This window comes from Melospiza melodia, chromosome 22 (genome assembly GCF_035770615.1).
Source record: "Melospiza melodia melodia isolate bMelMel2 chromosome 22, bMelMel2.pri, whole genome shotgun sequence".
Classification (NCBI taxonomy): Eukaryota; Metazoa; Chordata; class Aves; order Passeriformes; family Passerellidae; genus Melospiza; species Melospiza melodia.
Window position 1 is genome coordinate 11,448,180 of NC_086215.1, and position 25,859 is coordinate 11,474,038.

The 25,859-nt window shown below is 51.9% G+C and overlaps 1 protein-coding gene across 10 annotated transcripts in view; it reads right to left on the reverse strand.

The window, feature by feature from the left end:
• The window catches only part of KCNT1 (potassium sodium-activated channel subfamily T member 1), an 80,555-nt gene that overhangs the window by 43,261 nt on the left and 11,435 nt on the right, over positions 1-25,859 (reverse strand). For 5 of the 10 annotated variants that reach the window (XM_063174897.1, XM_063174899.1, XM_063174898.1 and 2 more), the window contains exon 2: positions 24,703-24,882. The exons of 1 other annotated variant lie outside the window; for it this stretch is intronic. In XM_063174897.1, coding sequence (XP_063030967.1) covers positions 24,703-24,882 — 180 coding nt within the window. Of the gene's footprint in view, positions 1-875; positions 1,273-24,702; positions 24,883-25,859 lie in introns of those variants that run through there. 4 more of the 10 variants (XM_063174903.1, XM_063174904.1, XM_063174902.1 and 1 more) reach the window with 2 other exon arrangements.

Sequence of the window (25,859 nt, forward strand, 5' to 3'; positions counted from 1 at the left end):
AGCTGCTGCTCCTGCCTCCCTGCCCCCAGACATGCCAGGAGGCACGAGCTGAGGCATTGATCCCTTCCAGCCTACAGCCTCAAACAAGTAAATATTCCCCCTCCCCTGAGCAGGAGCCTCCCTGCCGTGCCTGTCTGCAGCAAATGACATCCTGGAAGACATACAGTACACAGTCACAGGTGAGCAGCATGGATGGGCTGGAAGGCTGGGGAGATGGAGGGGAAAGAATGGAACAGAAAATGGAACGAACAGAACGAGAGCTGAATTAGTGACATTTGCATCCTCATCGTAACTAGGGGACCTGGCTCCTTGTGAATCACTGAAATCCCAGTGCAGCACAGAGCATCCTCCTCCTCCTCCTGAAAAACAGCTCCTTCCTCGCTCCACACTCAGCTCTGGGCTTGCAGGAAGGCTGCAGCATTTCCTATGGCAGCTTTTTTTTTTTTTTTTATTGCAGTAACAAATGAATTATTGCTCAGATGGGGGACTGAGCATCTCTCCTGCCACACAAACATGGTGCTAATGCACAGTGGGTACTGTGGCTTTAGCAGTGTAAATAAGCTCGGGGTTTCTGCTGCACAGGGAAGGTGCAGTGCAAGTTAACAGTGGTCTGTGGCAGCCCCACGGTCTCAGGCTGCCATTCAGACACATTAAAAAAAAAAAAAACAAAAATCAAGAAGCGCCTATAAAAAAATTGAACTGGTTTCCTTCTGCTCCAGCTCCCTATTTCATAACCCAACTTTAGAGCTGCCGTGGCTGTTTAACACAGATTTGATCCACCACCCCTCCAGCCCGTGCAGGCACTAATCCCTTCCATCTCATTTCAAAGAGAAAAGGTGCTGCTCCCCCCAGCCCCCCCAGCAGCCCTGCAATACCTTTGTCCGACATCACTCCCCATGGATCCCATCCTCCGAGACGGTAACAAGGGGCTCACCCCGTGCACATCTTCTGTCGTGCCTGCCGGGACGGTTTTGACGTGGGCATTGCTCTCTGAAGGGGAATTCTTCAGCTTGGCTCTCGCCATCCTGGCAGCCCTGGCTGCCTGTGTGAGTTGCTCCCGTTTCCCCCCTGAACTCTCTCATACATAGCAATCCTCCCCGCAATCACTTTCGAGCTGTCGGCACGTACCATCTCCTTCCTTCTCCTCTCTCCCCAGTCACGGCTGCTCAGTGGAACAATCCTGCCCTGTGCATTTATTTTGGTAGTGAGGGGAGTCAAGGCAAACTCTCTGGCCTTGATGCCGCAACAAATTTGGTGCAAAACCGCCGAGAAAACGTCCACGATGCAGAAATATCCGAAAAGGCTTTGTTTGCTGAATAATGAAATTGCCTTGCCTGACTCTGTCAAAAGAAGGATTGCACTGCTCTTATCACCACGGGCAGGGCAGGGGCTGGAGGATTATTTTTCTCCCCATTGCTGTTTTTTGGTAGCAGCATGAGGAGGAGGAAGCTATTTTATCTTGTTCCTCTGTGTACAGAGCAGCGTGCTCGCTGCGTGCCAGGGAACACACTCAGCAGCTTTGGCTCCCTCAGGCACGCAGCAGCAGCAAAGCTCTGTCCCCTCCTAAATGCTGGGAGCCAGCAGGGCTCAGCTCCTGCTCACCTGGCCAGGCAGGTGCATGTCACCTGGCCCACAGTGATTCACCTTTCCCTCTGCAGCTGACAGCAAAAGCTGCTGCTCCTTCAGCACTCCTGGCATCCATTTCTCAAGATATCCAACAGAAAAGGGAATTCACGGTGGCCAGGGGAGAGCTGAGCTGGAGAGAACACCTGAGGGCACAGGTGGGGCAGGGAAAGGGCCCTGTGTCCTTCCATCTTTTGGGAATCCACCAGCCCAGAGCTGCTCCTGCTGTGTTTGCTGGCAGCCAGGGACAAAAACCATCCAGAAGGTGCCCCGGCCTGGGTGGGGCCCAGGGCTCAGCACCACGGACAGCAGTGTCACCACAGCACCATCAGTGTCACCACAGCACCACGACATCAACGTCACCACAACACCATGTCACCACAGCACCATCAATGTCACCCGGCTCCTGCCATGGCACCCCAACGTGCCAACCCCACCCCAGGTGATGCCAACCCATCACACCAGGGCTGCCCCACGGCCCAGCCCCACTGCAGGGCAGTGCTGCCCCTCTGCAGGCTGCAAATAAAGAATAAATTCACTGATGATCGCCGCACCATGGTCTAAATCAATGTGAACAGTCAGGCTCCAGCACGGGATTTCTTTAAATGTTTTTGTACCAAAAGTCAGCGCATGGACTGAAAGGGTCTTGCCAGAGCCTGGGACCTGCAGCTGGGAGAGGGCTGGGAGAGCAGGGCAGGAGCTGCCCCGGGTGGCAATTCAGGGATCCAATCCTTTCCTTTCAGAATGAAAAGCTGACAATTCCCCTTGGCACAGCTCCATGCCCTACCCACACCTTCCAGCCCCTGCCAGGCTGTCAGAGCACCCAGAATTCACCGTCCTGTGCCAAATGCTGGGAAGAAAAGGCCAAAAGGGCAATCCTTTGCTTCCTCCCTGTGCCAGGAGCTGCTCTGCCCTCTGCTCTTCCCCCAGCCATCATTTGCCCCATAGCACAAAGGCAGTCCCCAAAATCCCCATTTCCTGTTAACCAAATCCTGGTTTCCCTGCTCACAGAGTTATTTCTTAATGGGATTTCACCGTCCGTACTTTGTTTCTGCATTTTGAAATGGAAAATGGATAAAAACCCACAGCCCTTTTCTTAATGTGCCAGCTTTCAGCACACATTTAATTTCTTGTTTTGCCTCGAAATGATTCATTAGCTCAATATATTAATTTTCCACCCAAGTCATTCCTTTCTGCTTCATGGTTTGATTCAGACTCTTCAACTTATTGCTCCACATCTCTTTCCTTGGGGGTGCTGTCCTCAAACACCAAATATAACCTGTCATGACCAAATATAACCTATCAGCCCTCTGGGTTGGTGTGTGCCCTGATAAATCCTCCTGCACCACAGAGCCACTGGGGTGGGGCAATCAGGTGTCTCTTTTTGGATGAATTCTATATTCTATTGTATCCCTAGTTGCAGAAGAACGTTAATTTTAGGCTTGAGATTAGATGTGAAAAGGGGCTTAGGCTTAAGTTATTCATCTCCTCATTAATGCCCTCACACAGCAGCAGGAACAGGGGAGGGATTAGGGAAAGACCTGGGGAATTTTAACAGAACATCTAAACTCTCCTGTCATGCTTGTGCTGTGCAGAAGGTGACAAAAAGCACAAAGAGCCCCGTGAGGAGCTCAGATCCTGCCCACAGAAGCCTCTGCATGAAATCACCTTTTCTGCCAAGCACTTAAACACAAACCAAGAGGGGAATGACCACAGGTCACTAGAAACTGCAACCAGGGCTGTGGGTCAGAGCAAATATTCCCTTTCTGGGGAGAGGAGAGGTGGCCAATGCTGAGTCTCTGAGAGCCTGAATGACCCTCCAGGGCAAGCTGGGGCACCAGCCCTGCCCGAGCAGCCAGAGCAGCCCCTGTGCTGTGCTTCCAGCAGCAAACACTCCTCTCCCAGCAGTGCAGGGCGATCCCCTCTCCCCCCACAGACCCAGAGCCCAGCAGAGCAGGGGGAGCAGCAGGAGCCGAGCCAAGGCAGCCCCGTGCACGCAGCACACCCAGAGCTCTCCCCCCGGCAGGGAACAGCCTGTTCCTAGAAAGAGCCACGCTGTCACCTGAGCCAGCCCTGCAGGGACACATCCCCTGCGCCTCTGCCCAGGGACACGGCAGCAAGCTCCAATGGAGCTCCTCGTTTGAGCAGCACCTCCTCCCAGGGAGGGGGCAACACCAACCAAACGCAGCCTCGGGAGCATCAAAGCCCAAATCAGGATTCCTCGTGTCCAGCAGCACCTCCCGGGCCAGCTGAATGCCAACCATCTGACTGCAAGCCAGGAAATGGATGTTTAATTTTAGTTTGAGAGCCCGTTACAAAGTGCTGATGTCTCATTTCAGCATCTCCGTGATGCAGAGACCACTGCTGTGCCGGGGGCTGGAGACGTGGCTGGGAATTGCTGAGCAGCAGTTGCAGGGGTAATAATATTTCAGAAAATAAGATTAAGAAAGAAGCAGATTCTTCATTGCTCTTAATTGAATCCACAGCAACTGCACTGTTAAACATTCTCCCTTTTATTCAGGCCTCTTTCTGTCCTGGCTGCCAAAACTCCTTTTACTCACATATCCAGCTTATTAATAATAAAGCATCACCCTGTCCATTAGAAGTAGTTGATGATACAGGAAGGGGTTGAGTTTTTCCCATTTTCTGGCAAACAAACCTGCTCTGCTCAGACACAGCCCAAGGGTGTTAGCTTGCAGGACCTCTGTAAGGACAGCCAGGTTAATGTATTTTAAAATCATGAAAGGCATCAGCTCATTTTAAAATCTTGAAAGGAATCATCATCAATGCAAAAATCATTCCAAATTCACAAGGAGTAACCTGGGTGGGAAAACACACTTTGGAAGAAGAGCTTGTGCTCACGAGCAGCCAGAACCTCACAGGAGACATTGCCAGAGCTGCTGCTCTAAGGAAAGGCTGTGTTCATACAAATAAAAATGTTAAATGCAGGGATCCCGAGCTGAAAAGCCATTAATGCTCATTATTATCCCTCCAGGAACCCCTGGACACCCTTGGCAAGCAGCTCTAGGAAAATCACCTTTCCCTGCATGGCCCCTCTGTGTTTTGCAGAGCAACCCTGACCTGCCTTTATTTAATAACACCGAGGAAAAACAAGATCCCACGTAATTTATGGCTGCCACAAACACCTCCTGCATTTCAGGACCCCAACAAATGTCACAGCATGACATTATCAGCTCAATAAACTTCAGAGGCCACTAATGCTCAGATAAATGCACAAAGCTGCCTGGCACAGCCTCTTGCTGGGCGTTCTTCACAAAGTGCACACGCACCAGCTCTGCCCCTGAGCCCCAGGGACTGCCCTACATTGTCACCAGGCACTCTGCAAAATTGCTTTGCAAAAGCTGCCAAGGTCTGGAGGGTGCCAAGGCTCAGGCAGAGCCCTGCAAAAACCACCCCTCATCCCATTGAGGGTCCTGCAGCCAAGGCACAGAAAACAGCAGCTGAAACATCCCTGTGCAGCAGAACTGCAAGGCACAGAAAACAGCAGCTAAAACATCCCTGTGCAGCAGAACTGCCTGGAAATGTCCACGCTTCTGAGGAAATCCAAAGAGTTGATTTTTTTTCTCTATTCAGTAATTGTCCTTTGTCCCTATGGGAAGTTAAAACCAAAGAAAAAGGAGCTTCTGCTTCCTCACCAGAATGTTTTTTCCTCTTGACATTTGTCTCAGTGAAAATAATAAATTTGCCAAAAGAAAAAAAAAAGAAAAATAAAATAAAAAATGTTGGTGCTTCATGCTTTTTCTCTGTGCAGAACTTGGCCTTCCCATGCCTGTGCAGTGCCAGAGCTGCTCCCACACACACATGGGGTGCCTGGACACCCTCAGAGCCCTCTGGACCAGCCAGGATCCCCCCAACAGCACACCCTGCTCAAGAGTGCCCCAAGGAACTCTTTTCCCCACAAAACAAATCCTCCTGCCAGGATTTTTAACTTCCATCAGCTCCTGGAATTACAGTTGAACCCAAAGAGATCCAGCTCCTTTCACAGTCAAACATAACATTCCAATACATTGATTAACTCAGATTGGAGATATTACAATGTACAGCAGATGCCTGGGAAGGGATTTATGTAGGTATTTATTAATAAAAGTGCTTTTAGGAAATACTTTTACCACTTTCACCTATTGATCCCGAGTCAATTATCAAAACTTCTCTCCATTTTCTTTCCATTAGCCTGGAGAGGAAGGGCCCTGCCATGGGAGCAGAGCTCAGCACAGCTGGGAGAGCCAGCAGGGCCCTGCCAAGGATGAAATTTAAAATTCAAAGAGGATCAAATCCCTCCTGAGAGGCTGCAGAAAGCCGGGGTGGAGGGGGAATCCTACCTGCCAGTGCCAGGAGGGGCATCCAGGTGAGCTGGGGCTGATCCCATGGGACAGGCACGGATCTGTGGTGACCCAGGTGAGCTGGGGCTGATCCCATGGGACAGGCACGGATCTGTGGTGACCCAGGTGAGCTGGGGCTGATCCCATGGGACAGGCACGGATCTGTGGTGATCCAGGTGAGCTGGGGCTGATCCCATGGGACAGGCACGGATCTGTGGTGATCCAGGTGAGCTGGGGCTGATCCCATGGGACAGGCACGGATCTGTGGTGATCCAGGTGAGCTGGGGCTGATCCCATGGGACAGGCACGGATCTGTGGTGATCCAGGTGAGCTGGGGCTGATCCCATGGGACAGGCACGGATCTGTGGTGATCCAGGTGAGCTGGGGCTGATCCCATGGGATAGGCACGGATCTGTGGTGATCCAGGTGAGCTGGGGCTGCCCTGGGGCTGATCCCATGGGACAGACACGGACCCATGGGGCAGGTGCTGCTGGAGCAGGGCAGGGCCAGCCACACTTTGCAATTCAAAGCACTTGCACACAAATCCTGTCTTGATCTCCTGTGCCCAGGGTGATGGTTCCTGCCTTCCCCACTCCCTGCAGCTCAGTGCCGAAGGCAATGGGAGGATTTCCCGGGATTTTGGCTTTCTCTGAGGTGAATCCATGCAGTAATGGGCTGTGAGCAGCAGGGCAGCACTGAAAGCATCTCAGGGACTCTCCCAGCTGCACTCACAGGCCTTGGTCACTCACTGCCCATTACTGTCACAGCCAAAACAAACCTTCACCTGCCTGGGCTCCCTGCAGGCTGCAGAGGGCCAGGAGGCACCAGGGAAATGAAGAGCAGAGTTGAAAAATGCCCAAAATTCAGTGACTTCACAGGAAGGGGTTACGGCTTCTTTGAGTCCTCCCACTAAAAAACTAATCCATGATTAAAGTAGTAATTTCAATGGAATTTCTCCATGCACTACACAGAGAGCACCAAGGATCAGAGGACACTCAGGAGCTGGGACAATATTCCCAAACAATGGGGCTTTGGGCATCTGGAGAGGGGAAGGGCAGGGGGAATAACACCCACCAGGGTCAGAAACACCCACCCAGCAGGACCCAGGGCACAGCAAACCCACCCTGTGCCCCGCTTTGCCTTTCTGTCCCCTCCTCCCTGTGCCTTGGCAGGGTTAATGCCTCTCACCACAGGCTCTGAGAGTTCCTTGAGAAGTTGTCAGATGGATCTGCACCACTTGGAGCCCTCCAGGACTCCTTTCTGACATTTGTCCTTAAAAAGCAACGCCATTCATATGAAAAGCTGATTAATTGCACTTGTTCTAATGAGGCTGGCAAATAAAAGCAGCTATTCCCCCTGCTCACAGGGGGGATAATGGTCCTTACCCTTCTCACACAGCCCTGCACTTCCAGGGGTGGGGAGCTCTGTACCCAGCACTGAGTGTTATTATTAAACTGTCATTAAAAGCATTTCGGGAGAAGTTGACAAACTGCAGGGATTTCTGTCATCACAGCCTCTGGCTGGGGCAGAGCTTGGGCTGAGTGCTGCTGCCAAAACCCCAAACTCCCTCTCTCCATTCCGGAGTGCCAGCCCAGCCTTTGGAGGGACTCACCTCCAGGGATCTCTGTGGGACCAGCTCCCACCACGGTGGGTCTGGGGGGCTGCTCCATCCCCTCTGCACCTCTGGGGTCCTTGGCATCCTGGCAAAGCAAGCAAACCCAGCCTGGAGTGGGGGAACATCGATGTTCACTGACACCATCGCACACTCACAGAAACCTTTGGCCAAGCGGGGCCACTGTCGCAGACATCTTTTATGAAAAATCCTTTCTTTAGGATTTTTTCTCCTGAGAAGCCTCAGGAACAAAATGTAAACAATGGTTATGTGCTGCTGTGGAATGCAACAGGTGCATCTGGGATTGGCCTCATGTGGTTGTTTCTAATTAATGGCCAATCACAACCCTCTCTGTCCGAGCCACAAGCCTTTGTTATCATTCCTTCTTTTTCTGTTGCTAGCTAGCCTTCTGATAAAGTCCTTTCTTCTATTATTTTAGTATAGTTTTAATATAATATATATCATAAAATAATAAATCAGCCTTCTGAAACATGGAGTCAGATCCTCATCTCTTCCCTCATCCTCAGACCCCTGTGAACACGGTCACAGGACACCAGGAGGATTTGCATGGCTCAGGCAGAATTCACTGCCTGTGTTTTATTCCCTCACTTTCCCCATTTAGCCCTGGCAGCTGAACCAGCAGCTCCTGCATCACCCAGCAGCTCCTCAGCAGAGTTTGGGAGAGTTCTGCAATAAACTGGAGCAATGGATTTTGAGGAAGGAGGAACAGCTTGGAAAGCATTGATGAGAGTGCATTTAGCAGCTGCAAGAGAGCTGGAAACAGAAGGAAGCCTTTGAAGAGCTGGGCTGATGGAGAGAGATGGAAAAATTATGTAAAGTAAGAAAACACATCCAGAGCTTGCAGCAGGCTGTGAGCCCAGAGGGGGACGGGCTGGTACCAGAAGAGCCTTTGATTTCTCTCCTCTTGCCAGTGTACTCTGCATTAACGTCCCAAATATTAACAACATCCAAATGTTAGGGTTTAGAGGAGAGCACCCAGGGCTCCAGAAAGTGCCCCAAAATCTCAGAGCCAAGAGGCTGCTCAGCTGTGCCCTGCTGGCTGCAGATGGATGGGGAGCATTCCCAAAGTGAGCCCCTCTTTTTGGCCGGAGGGATTCCCAAAGTGAGCCCCTCTTTGGCTGGAGGGGATTCCCAAACTGAGCCCCTTTTTGGGCTGGATGGGGGGTATTCACAAAGTGAGCCCCTCTATTTGGCTGGAGGGGATCCCCAAACTGAGCCCCTTTTTGGCTGGGGGAGCAGAGAGGGCAGCTCCCCTTGCCCTGAGCTGGAGCATCCCTTATGTAACTGCTGAATCCCAGAACTGTCATCACTGCAGCCTTTGCAAAGCCGTTTTTACCTCTCTGAGTGTGGCTCATCAGCGACACAGGAGAGCTGCAAACCCAGCGTGGCAGCTCAGGATGCTCGGCAGGGATGAGGGGAAATGGGAGCACGCCCGAGCAGCTGCTGAGCAAACCTCCCCACAGAGCCACTGCTGCCCCTCCTGGGTGCATTTGGCAGGCTCACAAGCGGAGCAGTGAGACCCTGAAGCGTTTCGGTGACTCCCAATCCCCTCCTGCTCCTTCCCAAAGCCGGTGGCAGGCTAAAATGGCCGGAGGAAATAAGGGAAGGTGAGTGGGTACCTGTCGCAGCTGCTCAAGCCAGCGAGGAAATCAAAAGCCCTCGGGTAAAATCTAAATATACATCTGCAAGGGAAGCATGAGACGTCTGCAGGCAGAGCACAGTAATGAGGCACGGCCAAGCCACTTTTCCAGGTGAGTACAGAACGGGGTCACTCTCTGCTCCCGAGCTTCAGTGGGAGCAGCACCGGGAGCTCCAGGCAGGGCTGGGCAGCGCTGAGTGAGCCCCGAGAGAAGCAGGGCGGGGAGGGAGGCAGCGATGGGCTGGGGAGGAGCAGGGCAGCACCCAAACGTGGCTGGGAGGAGATGGGGAGATGCAGGGCAGCACCCAAACCCAGCCGGGATGAGATGGGGAGATGCAGGGCAGCACCCAAACCCAGCCAGGATGAGATGGGGAGATGCAGGGCAGCACCCAAACGTGGCTGGGAGGAGCTGGGCAGCAACCAAACTCAGCCAGGAGGAGCAGGGCAGCACCCAAACCCTGACAAAGAGCAAAGCTTGGACCTTGGAGCCCAGGGAGTGAGTGAAGTGAGGACTGGGTGAGCTGGGAGGAGCTGAGGAGGTGACAGGGCAGCACCCAAACCTCACTGGCAGGAGCAGAGGTGGCAGGACAGCACCCAAACCCCGGCTGGGAGGAGCTCAGGAGATGCAGAGCAGCACCCAAACCTCACTGGGAGTTGCTGGGGAGATGCAGGGCAGCACCCAAACCTGGCAGGGAGGAGATGGGGAGATGCAGGGCAGCACCCAAACCCAGCTAGGAGGAGCTCAGAAGGTGCAGGGCAGCACCCAAATGCTTTCAAAGTATTGGAATTGCGCCACAATGCAGAGCAGTGTGTGCCTATTAAATGGTGCTGAGGGTTTCTGATGAAAAACGTGGAGAATTCTGGCATCTAAAAACTTCCATAAAGCTTCTAAAAAAATCCAAGAAAAATTGATTGGCATTCAAAGAAGAAATTTTGGCTTTGGGGCTCTCCATCAGCACTGCCAATTATGTCTCATGGTAATGACATTTTCTTCCCTCCCCGGGGTCGCTGGATGATGCCAGGTACCATTTCCCAGACACTTTTTCATTTCTCTCAGCATTCTTTTTGTGATGCATTATATAAGACAGAGAAAATGGCAAGTCCCCCTAAAGAGGAATTCACAGTGTGCCGCAGAAATGAGGCATGAACTCCATGGAGTCTGTGACAGCCTCATCAGGCTGTGTGGGCAGCACGAGAACAGGGGGCTGTGCCAGACCATTGATCTCCAAGAACGTTTCTTATTTTAACTTCAATGAGGAAAGATTTGCTTACCCATCAACATCCTGCTGTAGCTGGGGGTTCTGCTGTGAGCCAGGAGCCCCTGCAGCCAGGGGATGGGCTCCAAAAGTCACCTGCAGCCAGGTGAAATGCTCAGAGTCTCACCTGCAGCCAGGTGAGTGCAATGCCCAAGTCACACAGGTGCTGTCCTGCAGGTGACAAAAGCCATCTCTCTTTCCACATCCAGCCAAAAGCAGGGGTCAGCCCCAAGGCATAAAAAGGAAAAGGCAAGGATGTGTGAACTGCATCCCTGTTTTGAAGTTTTGCACAAAAAGCCCTGGAATTGCCCCCAGAGCTGCCTCACACATGTCAGAGCTGCCTTGGGCAGGAGCCAAAGGTGAACTAAAGCCACAAAAGGTGGTGGATAATTTTAAATTATCCACCAGCACTGCCCTTATCTGTCCATCAGCTTTTGGTCCAACTGCCATGACCAAATCCTCTGTTGGAAAGGGAACATCCACTCCAGGAGCTGGTGTGACAGCAAATGCTGTTTCACAGATCTTGGCTGCCTCCAACATTTACAGTAAAAAGAACAGTAAAAAAAAAAAAAAAAAAAGGAAGCCTTGGCCTGCTCCCATCTCTCACATAAAGACACAAAAATGAAAGAGAGAAAGCTGCAATTTTTGACACAGTGTCTCCTTAAAGACTGAACTGCAAACATCATCTTCTCCATTTGTATCCATCCTGGCCAGGCAGAGGGGTTTAGGAGGAAAGATGGTTTAATAAACAGACATTTATAACAAGTGCCAGAGCTTGCAGCTTCATCATCTGGAAAAGAGTCGATTAAAGCAAGTGAGAAACTCCCTGATCACTAAAAGTGTCTAATGGAATTAAAATTGAATTATATCATGATTAATATCTTCATCAGCATGTTCAAGCTGTACTCCTTTCTCTCCCTAAAATCTGCCTGTGGGAAATGGAGCATAAAAAGCTCAGAGGGGAAAAAAGGCCTTAAAAGTTTGGGTAATTGTTCCAGCTCTGCAAAGTTTCTCAGGAAAAGCAGCCATGAGGCCCCAAAGAGGATCCTGAGGTGAGCACAGGGGAGCACTAACCTGTGCTGGAACAGCAGCACTCGCTGTAAATCCTCCTGCTTTGGAAGGGAACAGAAATTCCAGCAGCACACCCAGAGACAGCACTGGAAAATGGCACAGACTCACCCAGCCCCTGATCTCAGCCTCACAATCCCTGCTGCAGACAGGAACATCCCCTCTCTGCCTCCTGCTGGCATCCAACCCTCACTCACTCCCTGGGCTCTGAGGTCCAAGCTTTGCTGTTTGTCAGAGTTTTTTGGGTTGTTTTTTTTTTTTAATCCTCCCCTTTGGGAAGGAGTTCATCCCTCGTGCATGCGCAGTGAGGTTGGCACAGGTCTGCAAGCAGAGACATTTGTGCTGCTGAACCCTGGAAGGCAGAACATTGCTGAGGCACAGAGCACAGCATCCACCACTAAAACCATTTACAAGTTCTTAGCGCCAAAGAAATATTTCCCATTAGAGGCCTAACAAGAGCTGCCCAGAAAATTGTTTTTCCTCTCAATTTTCACACAATAGCTGCTGGCAATAAATCTCCCCATCAGCACTGGGCAGTTCTAAGTGCAGTTACTGTGTGGGAAGAGTCCAAACAAAGTGACAAAACCGAGCTTTAAAAGCATTTTGGAGGAAGATGAAAAGGAAAAAAACTGTTAAACTACAGCTCTGGAAGAGGCTGAGGAGCTGTAATGGTTTTGTGTCACCATCTCACACTCTGAGTGACCCCACGGAGCAGCAGCTCCTGCAGCAGAGCCTCCAGCTCATGGCAGTCCCTGAACAGCAGCCATGAGATGACAGCTTGAGACATCTCCACGCTGGAAAGAGACTGTAAAATCTTCTTCCTCGCAGTAAAACCTCATGGTGCTGATTTACTGACCTGGAACTGATGGGTCTTGAGAGGCTTGAGAGAGGCAGGGATGACAGGCTGGGTAGGGAACATGAATTTCCCCTTGTTGGTGTGCTGGCTCCTGAGTGAGCACATTCCTGCACACGTGTGTGTGTGTGTGAGCACCTCAGGACAGGAGTATCCCTGTGCCAAGGAGCTGAAGCTGCTCCAGGAGAGCAGAAAGTCCAATCCCAAATCATCTGAAGTGGGAACTGAGCGTCAGAGGAGGCCTCGACTCTCAGCAGCGTGGGTGTGATTGCATCAAACTGTAATGAAGCAAATCCATCTCCAAAATCCAACTTCAGAAACAGTAACTGAACAGCTCCCTCCACTAAATGCCTTCCCAGAGCCCAGCTGCAACTTCTTGCTGAGAAATATGGGCAGCACCTAATCCCCACTTCTGTTCTTGAGCAAACACCGTGACTGCGCATTAGAAACACCAAACTAAATTAGCACGAGTGTCCATGCCAATTATTCCAATTAAACTCTCTTCTAAGAGCCAATTACCACCCATTTCATTAAATGAGAAAATTTTCAAACAATACTCCCATATGGAGCGCTCAGCCCAGATGCAATTATGCACTTCCCACACTGGTGCTGGACACGGGGCAAACGAGTTTCTCTGGGTCTCTGCAATGCCACCACCAGCAGGTTTGTCTGAAAGGAGTTTGGGGCAGTGTTTAGCTCTGAAAAGCTGTATTTAGCACCCATCTTCAGCACCCTTTTCTGTTTAAACTGCTTTTTGCTCAGCTACAAACCAACAAGGTGCATTGAGGGTTCAGACCAGGGCAGAGTGGCTCAGGCACACAGAGTGGTGTGAGCTGGAGCAGGATTCCCACTGCTCCAGGAGCTCACGCTCCCGAGGCTCCGTGCTGGAAAAACGCCCACTTTTGGCAAAGCCCTGCCTCGCTCGTAAACATTTCCCTGGGGGATTTTTTTCTCTTTTTTTTTTTTTTTTTTTTTTTTGCTGCTTTCTGACAGGATAACACATTTCTCAGCAGTGTCACTCCTGCCCACAGGATGGCAAGGTCTCAAGCTGACATTTGCTGAACATCTTCACCACCTGCTCCCCAGAAACACTGCTCTCTCCTAGACAGAGGAGACCTTTTCCCTGACAGCTGCTGCCACCAGGGAGGTGACACACGGACCTGCATGAAGCCACCGGGGACGTGACACATGGAGCCACCAGGGAGGTGACACACGGACCTGCATGAAGCCACCAAGCTCCAGCTGCTCCTGAATCCCAGCTTGTGCTGGAGCCACAGGGCTGGGAGCAGCTTGTGGGGCTTTTGCAAAGTCCATTTCTGCAGCCAGAAACTCTTTGCAGCAAAGCTCCAGGAACGAGATGACTTTGCTGACAGTCACACACGGGGAATGAGGCACGCACAGCAGCTCCGTGGCTCTGCCCACGGCCCAGAGAGGAGAGCTCCCCGCCTGGAGGGAGATGCTAAATTTGCAGAGCCGCGCTCGGCTGCTCTGGAGGCTGCGTGGGCTGCAGGAAGCGCGGCAGAGCCGCCGGATCCAAACACAGCCGCAGATTCCCGCAGCCTCCCCGGGGCTCCCGCAGCTTCCCCGCTGCTCCTGCCCCGCCCCGGCGCTCCGGGATGGGGAAACACCCACCTGGTGGGAACGGGAATGGGAATGGAAATGGGAACAGGAATGGGAAACACCAGCGGAACGGGAATGGAAATGGGAACAGGAATGGGGAAACACCAGCCTGATGGGAACAGGAACGGGAATGGAAATGGGAACAGGAATGGGGAAACACCAGCCTGATGGGAACAGGAATGGGAATGGAAATGGGAACAGGAATGGGAAACACCAGCCTGATGGGAACGGGAATGGAAATGGGAACAGGAATGGGAACAGGAATGGGAAACACCAGCCCGGAGGGAACAGGAATGGGAATGGGAACAGGAATGGGGAAACACCAGCCTGATGGGAACAGGAATGGGAACAGGAATGGGAAACACCAGCCTGATGGGAACAGGAATGGAAATGGGAACGGGAACAGGAATGGGAAACACCAGCCCAACGGGAATGGGAACGGAAATGGGAACAGGAATGGGGAAACACCCACCTGATGGGAACAGGAATGGGAATGGGAACGGGAATGGGGAAACACCAGCCCAACGGGAATGGGAACAGGAATGAGCTGGGGAAACACCAGCCCAATGGGAACAGGAATGGGAACAAGCTGGGGAGACACCAGTCTGACGGGAACAGGAATGGGAAAACACCAGCCTGACGGGAATGGGAACGGGGAAACACCAGCCCAACGGTCCAGGAATGGGAATGGAAATGGGAACAGGAACGAGCTGGGGAAACATCAGCCTGACAGGAACAGGAATGGGAATGAGCTGGGGGAACACCAGCCTGATGGTCTGGGAATGAGCTGGGGAAACACCAACCTGACAGGAATGGGAATGGAAACGAGAATGGGAATGAACTGGAGAAACACCAGCCTGATGGGAACGGGAATAGGAACTGGAATGAGCTGGGGAAAAACCGGCCCAACAGTCCAGGAACAGGAATGGGAATGAGCTGGGGAAACACCAACCCAATGGTCTGGGAATGGGGAAACACCAGCCTGACGGGAATGGGAGTGAGCTGGAGAAACACCAACCCAACAGGTCTGGGAATGGGAACAAGAATGGGAATGAGCTGGGAAAACACCAGCCTGACGGTCCAGGAATGGGAATGGGAACAGGAATGAACTGGGGAAACACCAGCCTGACAGTCCAGGAATGGGAATGGGAACAGGAACGAACTGGGGAAACACCAGCCTGACAGTCCAGGAATGGGAATGGGAACAGGAACGAACTGGGGAAACACCAGCCTGACAGTCCAGGAATGGGAATGGGAACAGGAACGAACTGGGGAAACACCAGCCCAACAGAAATGGGAATGAGATGGGAAAACACCTGCCTGATGGGAATGGGAATGAGTGGGGAATCTCCCCTGGGAGCCACAGGCAGCAGAGTGCAGAGTAGGGGATCACCACCCAAAGAAATCCACACACAAACCCCTGCAGATCCCAGTCATGGTCACTCACACAGAGGGTGGGCTTGGGTTGGCTTCACCTCAAAGTGAAGCTTTTTTGAGAATCTTGCTGTTTTGAAGCAGAGGCTGAGGGCACACAGCAGCTGTGTCCATCCCCAGCAGTGCAGGAGAGGGACAAAGCCCATCCTGGAGAGAGGAACTCGCCACAGCCCTCTGCAGAGCAGGACCAGGTCTGAGGGAACCATGGAACCTGCAGATCCATGTTTAACTCCAAGTGTTTGGGATGTGCAGGGAGGAGGATGGCAGCATATCCCTTAGGATCCTCCCTGGGTGAAGGATTCCAATTTCCAGCCTTGGCAGAGTGGCTGTGAGTGGCTGCACAGACAGGAGACAAGGACAGACCCACTGCTCACTCCCCTAGACCCCACAGACAGCGCACCCAGCACCTCAGGGACAAACACCCCACAGCAGCCAGCTTGATGTAAAGCTACAACCAAAAGCTCAAAGACAGGTGATGACAGAGGGTCCTGGAGAGAACAAGAAAATGCCATTTTCCCTGGGTTTGTGGAGTTGGATGGCAGTGATGTGAGCGCTGGCCTCCAGAGGGCCCCTGCGCAGTGAGACGGCAGAGAAACGGCAAAAACCATCGTGTGTTCCATGGGAGAAAACATCACAGGAGAAACACCAGAGCAGAAAACACATCTGCCTGCAGAAACCTTCATCCCCACACTGAGGGCTGGCACCCAGCACGCTGGCACTGACCACAGAGGGATGGTTCTGGGGGTGTCCCAACCCCGAGGTGTCGTGCCCATCCACAAACTCTGCTCCCACCTTCCTCTCACAAATCACCATTTCTTTGGCCAGCAAACAGCTCCAGGCTGTCTCCTGAAGGGACAGGAGCAGATGGTGTGTCTGGAGCCAGGCAGAAGCAACACCAAGCAATTGTGGCCCCAGTGCAGCCCAAGGAGGCAAAGGCAGCTCTGGGCTCCTGGAGTTCCTCCAGGAACACGGATGGCCCTGGCAGGGCACGTCTGCCCCTGCACCACATGGCTGGGGGAGCTTTAGGACAGAAAATAACTCTGAAAATGCTTCCAAGCACTGCTTCACCCACTACTTGCTTTAAAGGACAAGTTTTCTGAGTTTGAGTAGTTTGGAAAACGTTGAACATTGGAAAACATTGAACGTTGGAAAACATCCCTCTAATCTGCTGGCAGTGTGCTGACACCCATGGCATTCCTGTCTCACCAAGGCCTTGCATCCCAACTCTATCACCACAAACTTCTTCATTATCAATTATTTATCACCTAGAATAATTAAAGGGGAAATACTGGACCTGCCAGGGGATTTGCAACCCTGAAATCCTCCTTCCAGCCCTCTGGCTGTGCAGGGGAGATCTCAAAACATCAATGAGGTTGTGGGGACAGAACAGAGAGCAGAGTCAGGCTGGCACCACAGGGACCTGCCTGCTCCAGCAGGCTGCACTTTGATCCTCTCCCTGCAGGAAAACAGCAGCCAGAAATTTGCTAAAATGGCAACAAAAAGCTCCACAAAGAGAGGAAATGAGGTCACGGAGCCGATGAAATTCAATGCTGTTAATGGATACAAAGCGTGATGGAGCAGCAGAATCTAAACTCTGAACTCTCTGAAAGATAATTTTTTTTTTAATTGCAGCAATGCAGCAAATTAATGGACTGATAATAGAGGCAATCTCCGGATTTGGGGGCTGGGAGGCCGCACTGCCAAGCCTTGGTGGGAAGCTGAGAGCAGCTGGCAGAGCCCTGCACAGAGCCTGTGTGAGGCACGCTGAGCTTGGAGCCAGGAGCAGGAGGAGGAAATTTGCTCAGGAACACCTCCACCTCTGCTCTGGCTCAGGCTGGTGCCAGTGGAGCAGAGGCAAATGCAGCATGGCAGGGAAAGCTGTGCTCGCTGCAGGGCTCCACGGGCAGCCTGCTCTCACCTCTCAGCAAGCAGGGCTGGAACAGGAAAGGATTGCTCCTGTCTGTTGGTGGCACTTCTCACCACCAGAGAGCTTTGGATTCAAATTCCAGCCTTTGATTCCTGTCGAAGCCCCTCTGCTGCACAGACCACAATAAAATGAGTGAGACGCCTCACAGGAGCATGCACAGCAGCATTTATCAACCAAGTTATTCACTCTGCTGGTGATCTCACAGCCACACAGGGGTCTGAGGGACAGCAGTTCACACCTGAGCAGGGCTGGGGACAGGGCTGGGACAGAGGGACAGGAACTTCTGTGTCCCCCAAGAGGGGAATGCCTGAGCTGCCAGGCACTGAACAGGCTGTGCACAGGAGAAGCAGTGAGCAACACCTTCAGAGCAGCAGTAAATTATTTCCCTTGGGAACAAAGATGCAACTGCGATGAGAGAAGGTGGTGGGAAAACAGAGCAGTAAAATTTAATGCATTCTCTGCAATTACAGCTACAGCTGCCAAGTTGTTTCTCGTGCTGTCGCTACAGCAGCAGTGACAGCTTTGGGCTCAGCCCGACCTCCCAGCCTCACCTGAAGCTGCAGAGCCCTCCTGGGCATTCCTGCAGGCACAGGGCCTGGCTGTGCTGGCAAACAGCAGCCTGGTGTGTGCACATCCCTGTGCTGGAGACCATGGGGGGTCCCTGCCCAGGTTTCACACCCTGCCCTTTCCTGTCACAGACATCTTTTATGGAAAATCCTTTCCTTAGGATTTTTCCTCCTGAGAAGCTGAGAGGCCTCAGGAACAAAATGTAAACATTGGTTATCTGCTGCTGTGGAATGCAACAGGTGCATCTGTGATTGGTCTCATGTGGGTGTTTCTAATTAATGGCCAATCACAGTCAGCTGGCTCAGACTCTCTGTCCAAGCCACAAGCCTTTGTTATCATTCTTTCTTTTTCTATTCCTTGCTAGCCTTCTGATGAAATCCTTTCTTCTATTCTTTTAGTATAGTTTAAATGTAATATATATCATAAAATAATAAATCAAGTCTTCTGAAACATGGAGTCAGACCCTCGTCTCTTCCCCAATCCGAAAACCCCTGTGAGCACGGTCACACTTTCACTTTCCCTGCAGGCTGAGGGGGCACAGGAGCTCCCCTGGCATGGAGATGTCCCAAAGCCACCCCAGGAGCCCCCAGAGATGCCCCATCAGGCTCCAGAGCCATGGCAATACCCCATGGAAGGAGCTTTGCTCCATTTACCACAGCAGGAGCCAGGACTCCAGCATCTCTCACACCCTCTGCACTCTGCCTGCCAGGAAATCTCTCATTTAGGACTTTCAGTGTGTCTGCACAATTGCTTGAGGGGAAACAATTCATTTTGCCCAAATGAGTGAGCTCAGCACCAGGAACGTGCCCACCCCACCAAGCCGTGCTCCTCCCTTCACTCAGGTACCTTGAAATGCTGTTTTCTCTTTCAAACCCATTCCCCCAACAAACAGAAAAGAAACTAAAGGGAAAGTAAATAAGTGGGAAGAGAAAACCACCCCAGGGAGGGACGGAAATTTGAGCCCACAGTGTTAAATTGCACTAAATAACTGAAAATCAATGTTGTTCTTCCTTTTCCTCAGGGCACAGCCATACACAGCAGCACTCCAGGGGCACCTCTGCTCATTCCACCAGCCTGCTACGTGCACTTGCTTTTATTGCAAGCCAGGGCCCACTGCTGACAGTGAAAACAATATCCCTGGAAAAAAGCAATGGCCATTATTTAAAATAAAAGAAAATAATAGTTACAATTACAAGAGAACTGCGTTTCTTCTTTGCTCTATTACTTTCATAATTTTCCTAATACTCCTGCCAATGTCCAGGGGTACCTGCCTCAAGATGAAGAGACAAGAGCACACCAATAGCTGCAAGGAAACATCAATTAAAAAACTCCAAGCAGCACTGCAATTAAGACACAGCATTGGGAATCATCCCTGCAGCCTTTCAGAACAACTGGGAAAACAAGCCTCAATTAAGAATGCTACCATTAAAAACACGAGAAAACCCAAATCAATTTTATAAAAACCCAAATCAATTTTATAAATCTGCCTCAGGCTTCCAGCGCTCCTCATGCTGGTGTGTCCCACCCAGGGCTGGGCTCAGGGATCCACTGGCAGCATCTGTTGGTTTTGCCCCTTTTAAAAGTGAGGAGGTGCCCACACCGTGCAGGGCTGGCAGGGGGAAATTCCTGCTTGTGCTGTCACACAGAAACTTCCCTGGCAAAGCCTTGACTCAGGAAAACAGGCTAATCTAATTAATTAATTAATTAATTAAACAGCCTAATCTAATTAGTAACTGCTTTGGATTTGCTTTGCCAGGTGGAAGGAGCAAAGGAGAAGCAATTTAATTCTGCTGGACTCACAGCTGGGATCCCAGCACCTCATCATCACTGAGCTGTCCCTTGAGAGATTCTGCACCCAGGGATGTGGGAATAGCTCTAAACACCATTTTTGAGGGAAGGGATATTAGCAGTGATATCCATCCTGCCTTACCAGCAAGGGGTGACACTGCTGGGGATGAAGAGCCTCCCCCAGGGGAATTTTGGGGCACACAGGCACCAGAGCTGAATTTCCTAATGCCAGGTACAAACCTTCCCTGGCACAGAGGCCACAGCCTGAGCAGACTGTGCACTGATTTAAAATATTGGCCATTACCTCACCAGCAGAGAAATAAATGTCTCTAATTTCTGGATACAAATTGGAATTTTCACATTGGCATCTGCATCTTCCAAATAAAATGGGGAAAATTGTCCATTAAATCAAATAGCAATGAAGTGAGGACTCAGCCACAGAACCTGCCTGGGGAACACAAAACTCCCCAGCTCCATTAATGTAATGATGCATTTTGATGAGGAACTCACTTGGGGCATGTTAGCATGAAAACTGCAGGGATGAGATCCTCCAGGGCTGATACTGCAGCACTTCACTTTGCTCATGCCAAGCATCATCTGACCTAAGAGTCAGAGCCACCACTTAGTGACAAATTAGAGACAAAGACCAGATGTCAGATCACAGACAAAGAAGTTGTAAGACTCTAAAAAAAAACTGAAAGCAGAAACTTAAAAGAATTGTCAAAATCCTCTTTTCTTGGTTATGCAACATCCAAAATATCTTTGATTTGAAATAGGAGATGTTAAAATTTTATAGAGAAGTTGCTGAATTCTTCTGCACAAGCAGCTTTTCCAAACATTCTCATCCATCAAAATGATTTTTTTTGCTGATAATTAGCCTCAGAAAAATGCACTTAATCAAAGTGACATCCATTACTTCTCGCTCCCGTAAATAGGACTGTGGCTTCTGATGATGATTTTCTGGAAAGTGTTCAGACTATTAAAATTAGGCAACAAATAAGCTCCTAATGAACACTTTTCTGAGACAGTTTAATTTTACTTATGGGCTTTTTTTATACATGCCCCAACCCAGCTGTCAGCACTGTCCAAGAAGAGAGAAAAGCAGGAGGATCAAAAACTGCCACAGCCAGGACAGAGAACATCAAAGGGATGCCACAGCTTGGGGTGTGGAACAATATTTACCCACCCAGCAGATGTGCTTTCTCAGCTGCCTTTAATCAGCACTTGCAGCATCCCTTCAGAACAGGAGCCTGGGCAGCCCCAGCCCTGGGGATGCTGGGCTGGGTTCCTGATCCCTTCCTCAGCATCCCTGGTCCTATTCTCACACCTCCTTGGCCCTGGGGATGCTGGGCTGGGTTCCTGATCCCTTCCTCAGCATCCCTGGTCCTATTCTCACACCTCCCAGGCTCTGGGGATGCTGGGCTGGGCTCCTGATCCCCTCCTCAGCATCCCTGGTCCTATTTTCACACCTCCCAGGCTCTGGGGATGCTGGGCTGGGTTCCTGATCCCCTCCTCAGCATCCCTGCCTGGCTCTGGGATGTTGTGCTCAGCTCCTGCTCCCTTCCCCAGCATCCCTGGCCTTGCTCTCACATCTCCCTGGCACAGAGGATTCCCATGCCCAAAGGATTCCCACTCCAGGAAGGTGAAAAGGCAGCCAGGCCTCTGTGCCCCCAGTTCCTCACCTTCCCTTTGTCACAGGCTCAGCTTCTCAAACTCTGCCTTTGCAGAGGCTCTGGGTGCTTTCGTGGCCACGAAACATCAGTGAGGTAAGAAAGGCAGCACTGCCAGGAGCCAGCAGAACAAATCCATTTTTCTCCCAGTGCTGGCATTGACAGCACCTTCCAAACGGGAAGGGAATTGTGAGCTGGGCAGGACTAATGCCAGACAACAGAGGCAACTGCAAGGCTCCAAAGAGAACCTTCCCTGCCCAAGGCAGAAATCCCCCCCAGGCCCCAGCAGTCGGATTCCTGCCCTGGGAGCTGTTTGTAGCCTCTGGGAACTCAGAGCTGAATGCTGAATGACACCTAACCCTGCCTGGCAGAAATGTCAATGCCAGAATTCAAACACAGCCGAGCCCAGAGCCTTCCACCCTTCGTGGCAGTGAGCTCTGAAGATAGTAAGATGATCCTGGAAGGAGCACTTGGACTTGACAACTCTAGATTTGCTTGTCATTAGGCTTTTCTCTCTCTGTCTCACAAATCCATTTTCCTCCCACACTCCCTTCCCAGCCAGCCGTTTCCTATTTGCTTCCTGGCCAATTTATTGCACCACCACAGGATGTTCAGAGTGTTATTTCATTCTCCTGTCAATCAGTCCACCTGCCAAAGAGCAAGCCCTGCTCAGATCGACTGTGATCAGCTTTCACATCCCAAAAACAAAAGTAAATTAGGAGCAGCCTAATTTACCCATTCCACATCAACTCACTGATTAGTTCCTTCTGTTTCAGAGGTTATCTGGACCCACTCTCTCCCCCTGCTGTACCACAGCTCTCTAATTATCTCCTTGTTCCAACGAGCTCTCATCTCCTCAAGCTCCAGCATTACCTCATTCCAGGGTTGGTGTCTCTTCAGCATCCCCTGTGATGAGGATGCACTAATTCATCTCCTGCAGGAGCAGTTTTAACTCTCCAGAAGCAGCAAAACCCAGGCTCCCCTTTGGCCTCTCATCCTTTCAGTCTTTGCTGACCCCAGAAACCTCCTCACTTCCAGGAGCACACTCATCCCAGGGTAACGTTCACAATCAGATATTTCAGACATTGATCTTTAAGCATTCCTTTGACAAATAAATGAGATATTCAGCATTATGGGTGCTTTCCTTCAGTGTTACATCTCCAAGCCCAACAAGCTCTGTTTTACCCCTGCAGAGTTTGTGGGGGGATTTTCCTCAGCACATCCCTGCCAGGGCTGCAACAAAATCCTTCAAAGCACAGCTCTGAGCTGCTTATCATCCACCAGCACAGCAAAGCCAAAAAGTCTTTCTGCTTCTCGTTTTTTTTTTCTTCCTAAATCAGCTCCTGATTCAGTGGGTTTGGAGCAGGCTAATGAACTAGTCATAATTACTCCAGCAAGCTCGGTTCAGCCGCAAGGTCCCACTGTTATTAATGACTTGGACTGGAATTTAGGCCTGACAGCAACATTTCCCAAAGCCCACAGCTCATCTCAGCTCCCAGGGAAGCCAAGTGGACTCCAGTGAACAGCAAATGTGGGCTCAGAGATCTGCGTGCCCCCACACAATGAAATTATCAGTGTTTTCCAGATGAAGGGGAAATCAAATAACTCAAGGAAACAGCACAGAGCCAGTGAAACAGAGATATCTTGAGAAACAATGCTAATGAATTCTGGAGAAATGGGGCTAATGAATTAACAAAGCAACCCAGAGCATCTCCACATTAAAATTAAAGAGAGATGCTGAATCAGAAAGACTCAAATTTAGAGGAAAATGAAGGTTAAGGGGTGTAACCAGAAAAATACATAAAGAACACAATCTGCTATTGCCATCTTCATACGTCAGATGCTTCCAAATACTTAAATATGAAAACTATTAAATCTTCAGACTTGACCAAATGAGCCATATCGCAGCCATTCTGAAAGCCAGACATTTTCTGCAGCAGGAATTTCCTGTTAACTTCTCACTCGGTGTCATAAAACTATATTAATGTTTAAGTGTCTGTTAAGGAAATCTGGGCTTTAAAACCTCCAGGATCACAGATTCCTTTTCGAGCCAGACCAATTTTATGCAGCGATAAAAGTTAGGAACACTTATAGAGAACATTTGTAAAACCCACATTCACAGTCTCAAAGCCAAATACACTTTTTTTTTTTTATGATACTTGTACATATAAAAAAAAGAAATTATCTCTTAAGAGAAATGCACAAAAAGCCTTGATGCAGGTGTACCAGGCACACAGCAGCTAGTCAAGGACTAACCAGTAATTGAAAGGTTTTCTCCAGCAACAATTACATCTCTCTTTGTTTGCATCATGCAATTAATTGGTGGGGAAAGATAAAACTCTGGCTCCCCTTTAGCACTGGTATTTATGGTATGAGCAGAGTTGAAGGGAAGGTGCCTGTTCCTCTCGATTGAACTGCTCTGCCCGTGGAATCCTCGTGCCACTCACGGCATTCCCTCTGTTGCTCACTCAACCTGGGGATCAATCCCAGCCAGGCAGGAGCTCAGCACAAAAAGCCATTCCTGTGGTCATCCCAGGGAAGGGAGAGCAGCACCACAGCCCCAGCAGCTCTCCAGAGTCACCCTGCTGCCAAAACAGCCTCCGAGGGCAGCCTGGAGGAGCCGTCCCTCCTCAGTAAATGCTTGTCAGCCAAAATTCCACATAAATCCACAGGGAGTTCCAGCAGCCCCTCACTATCCCACACCTCCCCCAGACATCGGTCCCTTCTCCTGCTTGCCAGCCCCTGGTGGGACTCCAGGATGGAGCAAGAGCTCTGCTGGCCCAGTGCATCCACAACAACTTACAGGGCATCTCCAACCCTCCCAGGGCATCCACAGCACCCCCGGTGCACCCACAGCGCTCCCAGCACATCCAGCCCCGGGGCCCCCCGATGTTCCCGAGGACCCTCGGCCTCCACCCGCACACCCGGCGGTGTCACACACCGCCGGATGCTCCAGCACATCCCAGAGCCCGCAGCTCCGAGCGGCCCCGGCCATCCGCGGCCATCCCCGGCCTCCGCTGCCCTCAGCACCGCGGAGAGCTCCGCACCGGGCGGGAGCAGCACCGCGGACAGCTCCGCGCCCGTGTCCCCGGTGTGTCCCCTCCAGCGTCCCGCGGCTGTCCCCGGTGTGTCCCCCCATCCCAGGTGTGTCCCCCCATCCCAGGTTTGTGTCCCCCCATCCCAGGTGTGCGTCCCCCACCCCGTGTGTGTCCCCCCTCCCCAGCAGAGCCCCAGCCCCGTGTGTCCCCGCCGGCGGCTCGCTGTCCCCGCGCTGTGCCCCGAACCTGTCGTCGCTCTGGAAGGACTGGTCCCCCAGCAGCAGATCGCGGAAGCGGTACCGGGGCGGCAGCGGCAGCACCTCGGACTCCAGCTCCGTCATCTTCAGGGAGGCGATGTCCAGGATGACCCCGCTCTTGCGGCTCCCGCCGCCGTCCCCGCCGCCGCAGCCGCCGGGCGACGAGAGCCTGCGGGAGAGACACAGAGAGGGGACAGCGACAATGGGGGGGCGCGGGGGCCCTGCCCTGCCCCGCCCGCCCCCGCCCGCCCCGGCGCCTCCTCCGCGCCCCCCCGCACCCCCGGTTACATTGCGGGGCAGGCGGTGCCCCCCCGGCAGAGCGCTCCCCCCGGGGGCATGGGTGGCTCGGGGCTCCGCCGCTCGGCACCGGGCCCGGCAGGGTCCCCCGGAGCGCCCCGCGCAGCGGCGCCGGGCTCAGGACATGGGCTGCGAGCGGCGGAGCGACGGAGAGCAAGAGGAGCCAATGGAAGAGCCCGAGCGCCGGGAGGAAACCGAACTGCTCGCAAGATAAGCGAGAGCCGAGCCCGGATCCACCCCCAGGCTCCCCCCGCCGCCAAAAGTAGGGATGGGAGGCAGCACGGCGATGGCTCCACAGCCGTGCTGGAAGCACAAGCACAACCTCCTCTCCGGGCTGCTGGCACTTAAATCATCCCAACAGCCCCGGGATTAAATGGGAAACCGCCGAGGCTGATGAGTCAGTCGCCTGTCCAGCTGCCAAGTGCCGTGGCCAGGAGGATAGATCACCCACCCCTTGGCATGGCCATGGACAGGAGGACACATCACCCAACCCTTGGCATGGCCATGGCCAGGAGGACACATCACCCACCCCTTGGCATGCCTGTGGCCAAGAGGACACATCACCCATCCCTGGCATGCCCCTGGACAGGAGGACACATCACCCATCCCTTGGCATGCCCATGGCTCCATCAGGGATGGGCAGTGCCTGGCAGACACCCAAGGTGGTGGCTCACAGACAGCTGCGTGTGGCCACCACACACAGGGAGCAGATGAAACCCAGCCAGTCCTCAGAAAGCTCTTTCAGAAAGTTAAAGGCTGTCTCTGGTCTCTTTTCTCAAAGCACATTCACCAACCAGAACGTGGGTACAGCCCTGCTGCCCATCACAGCAGATTGGGGCTGAACTGAAA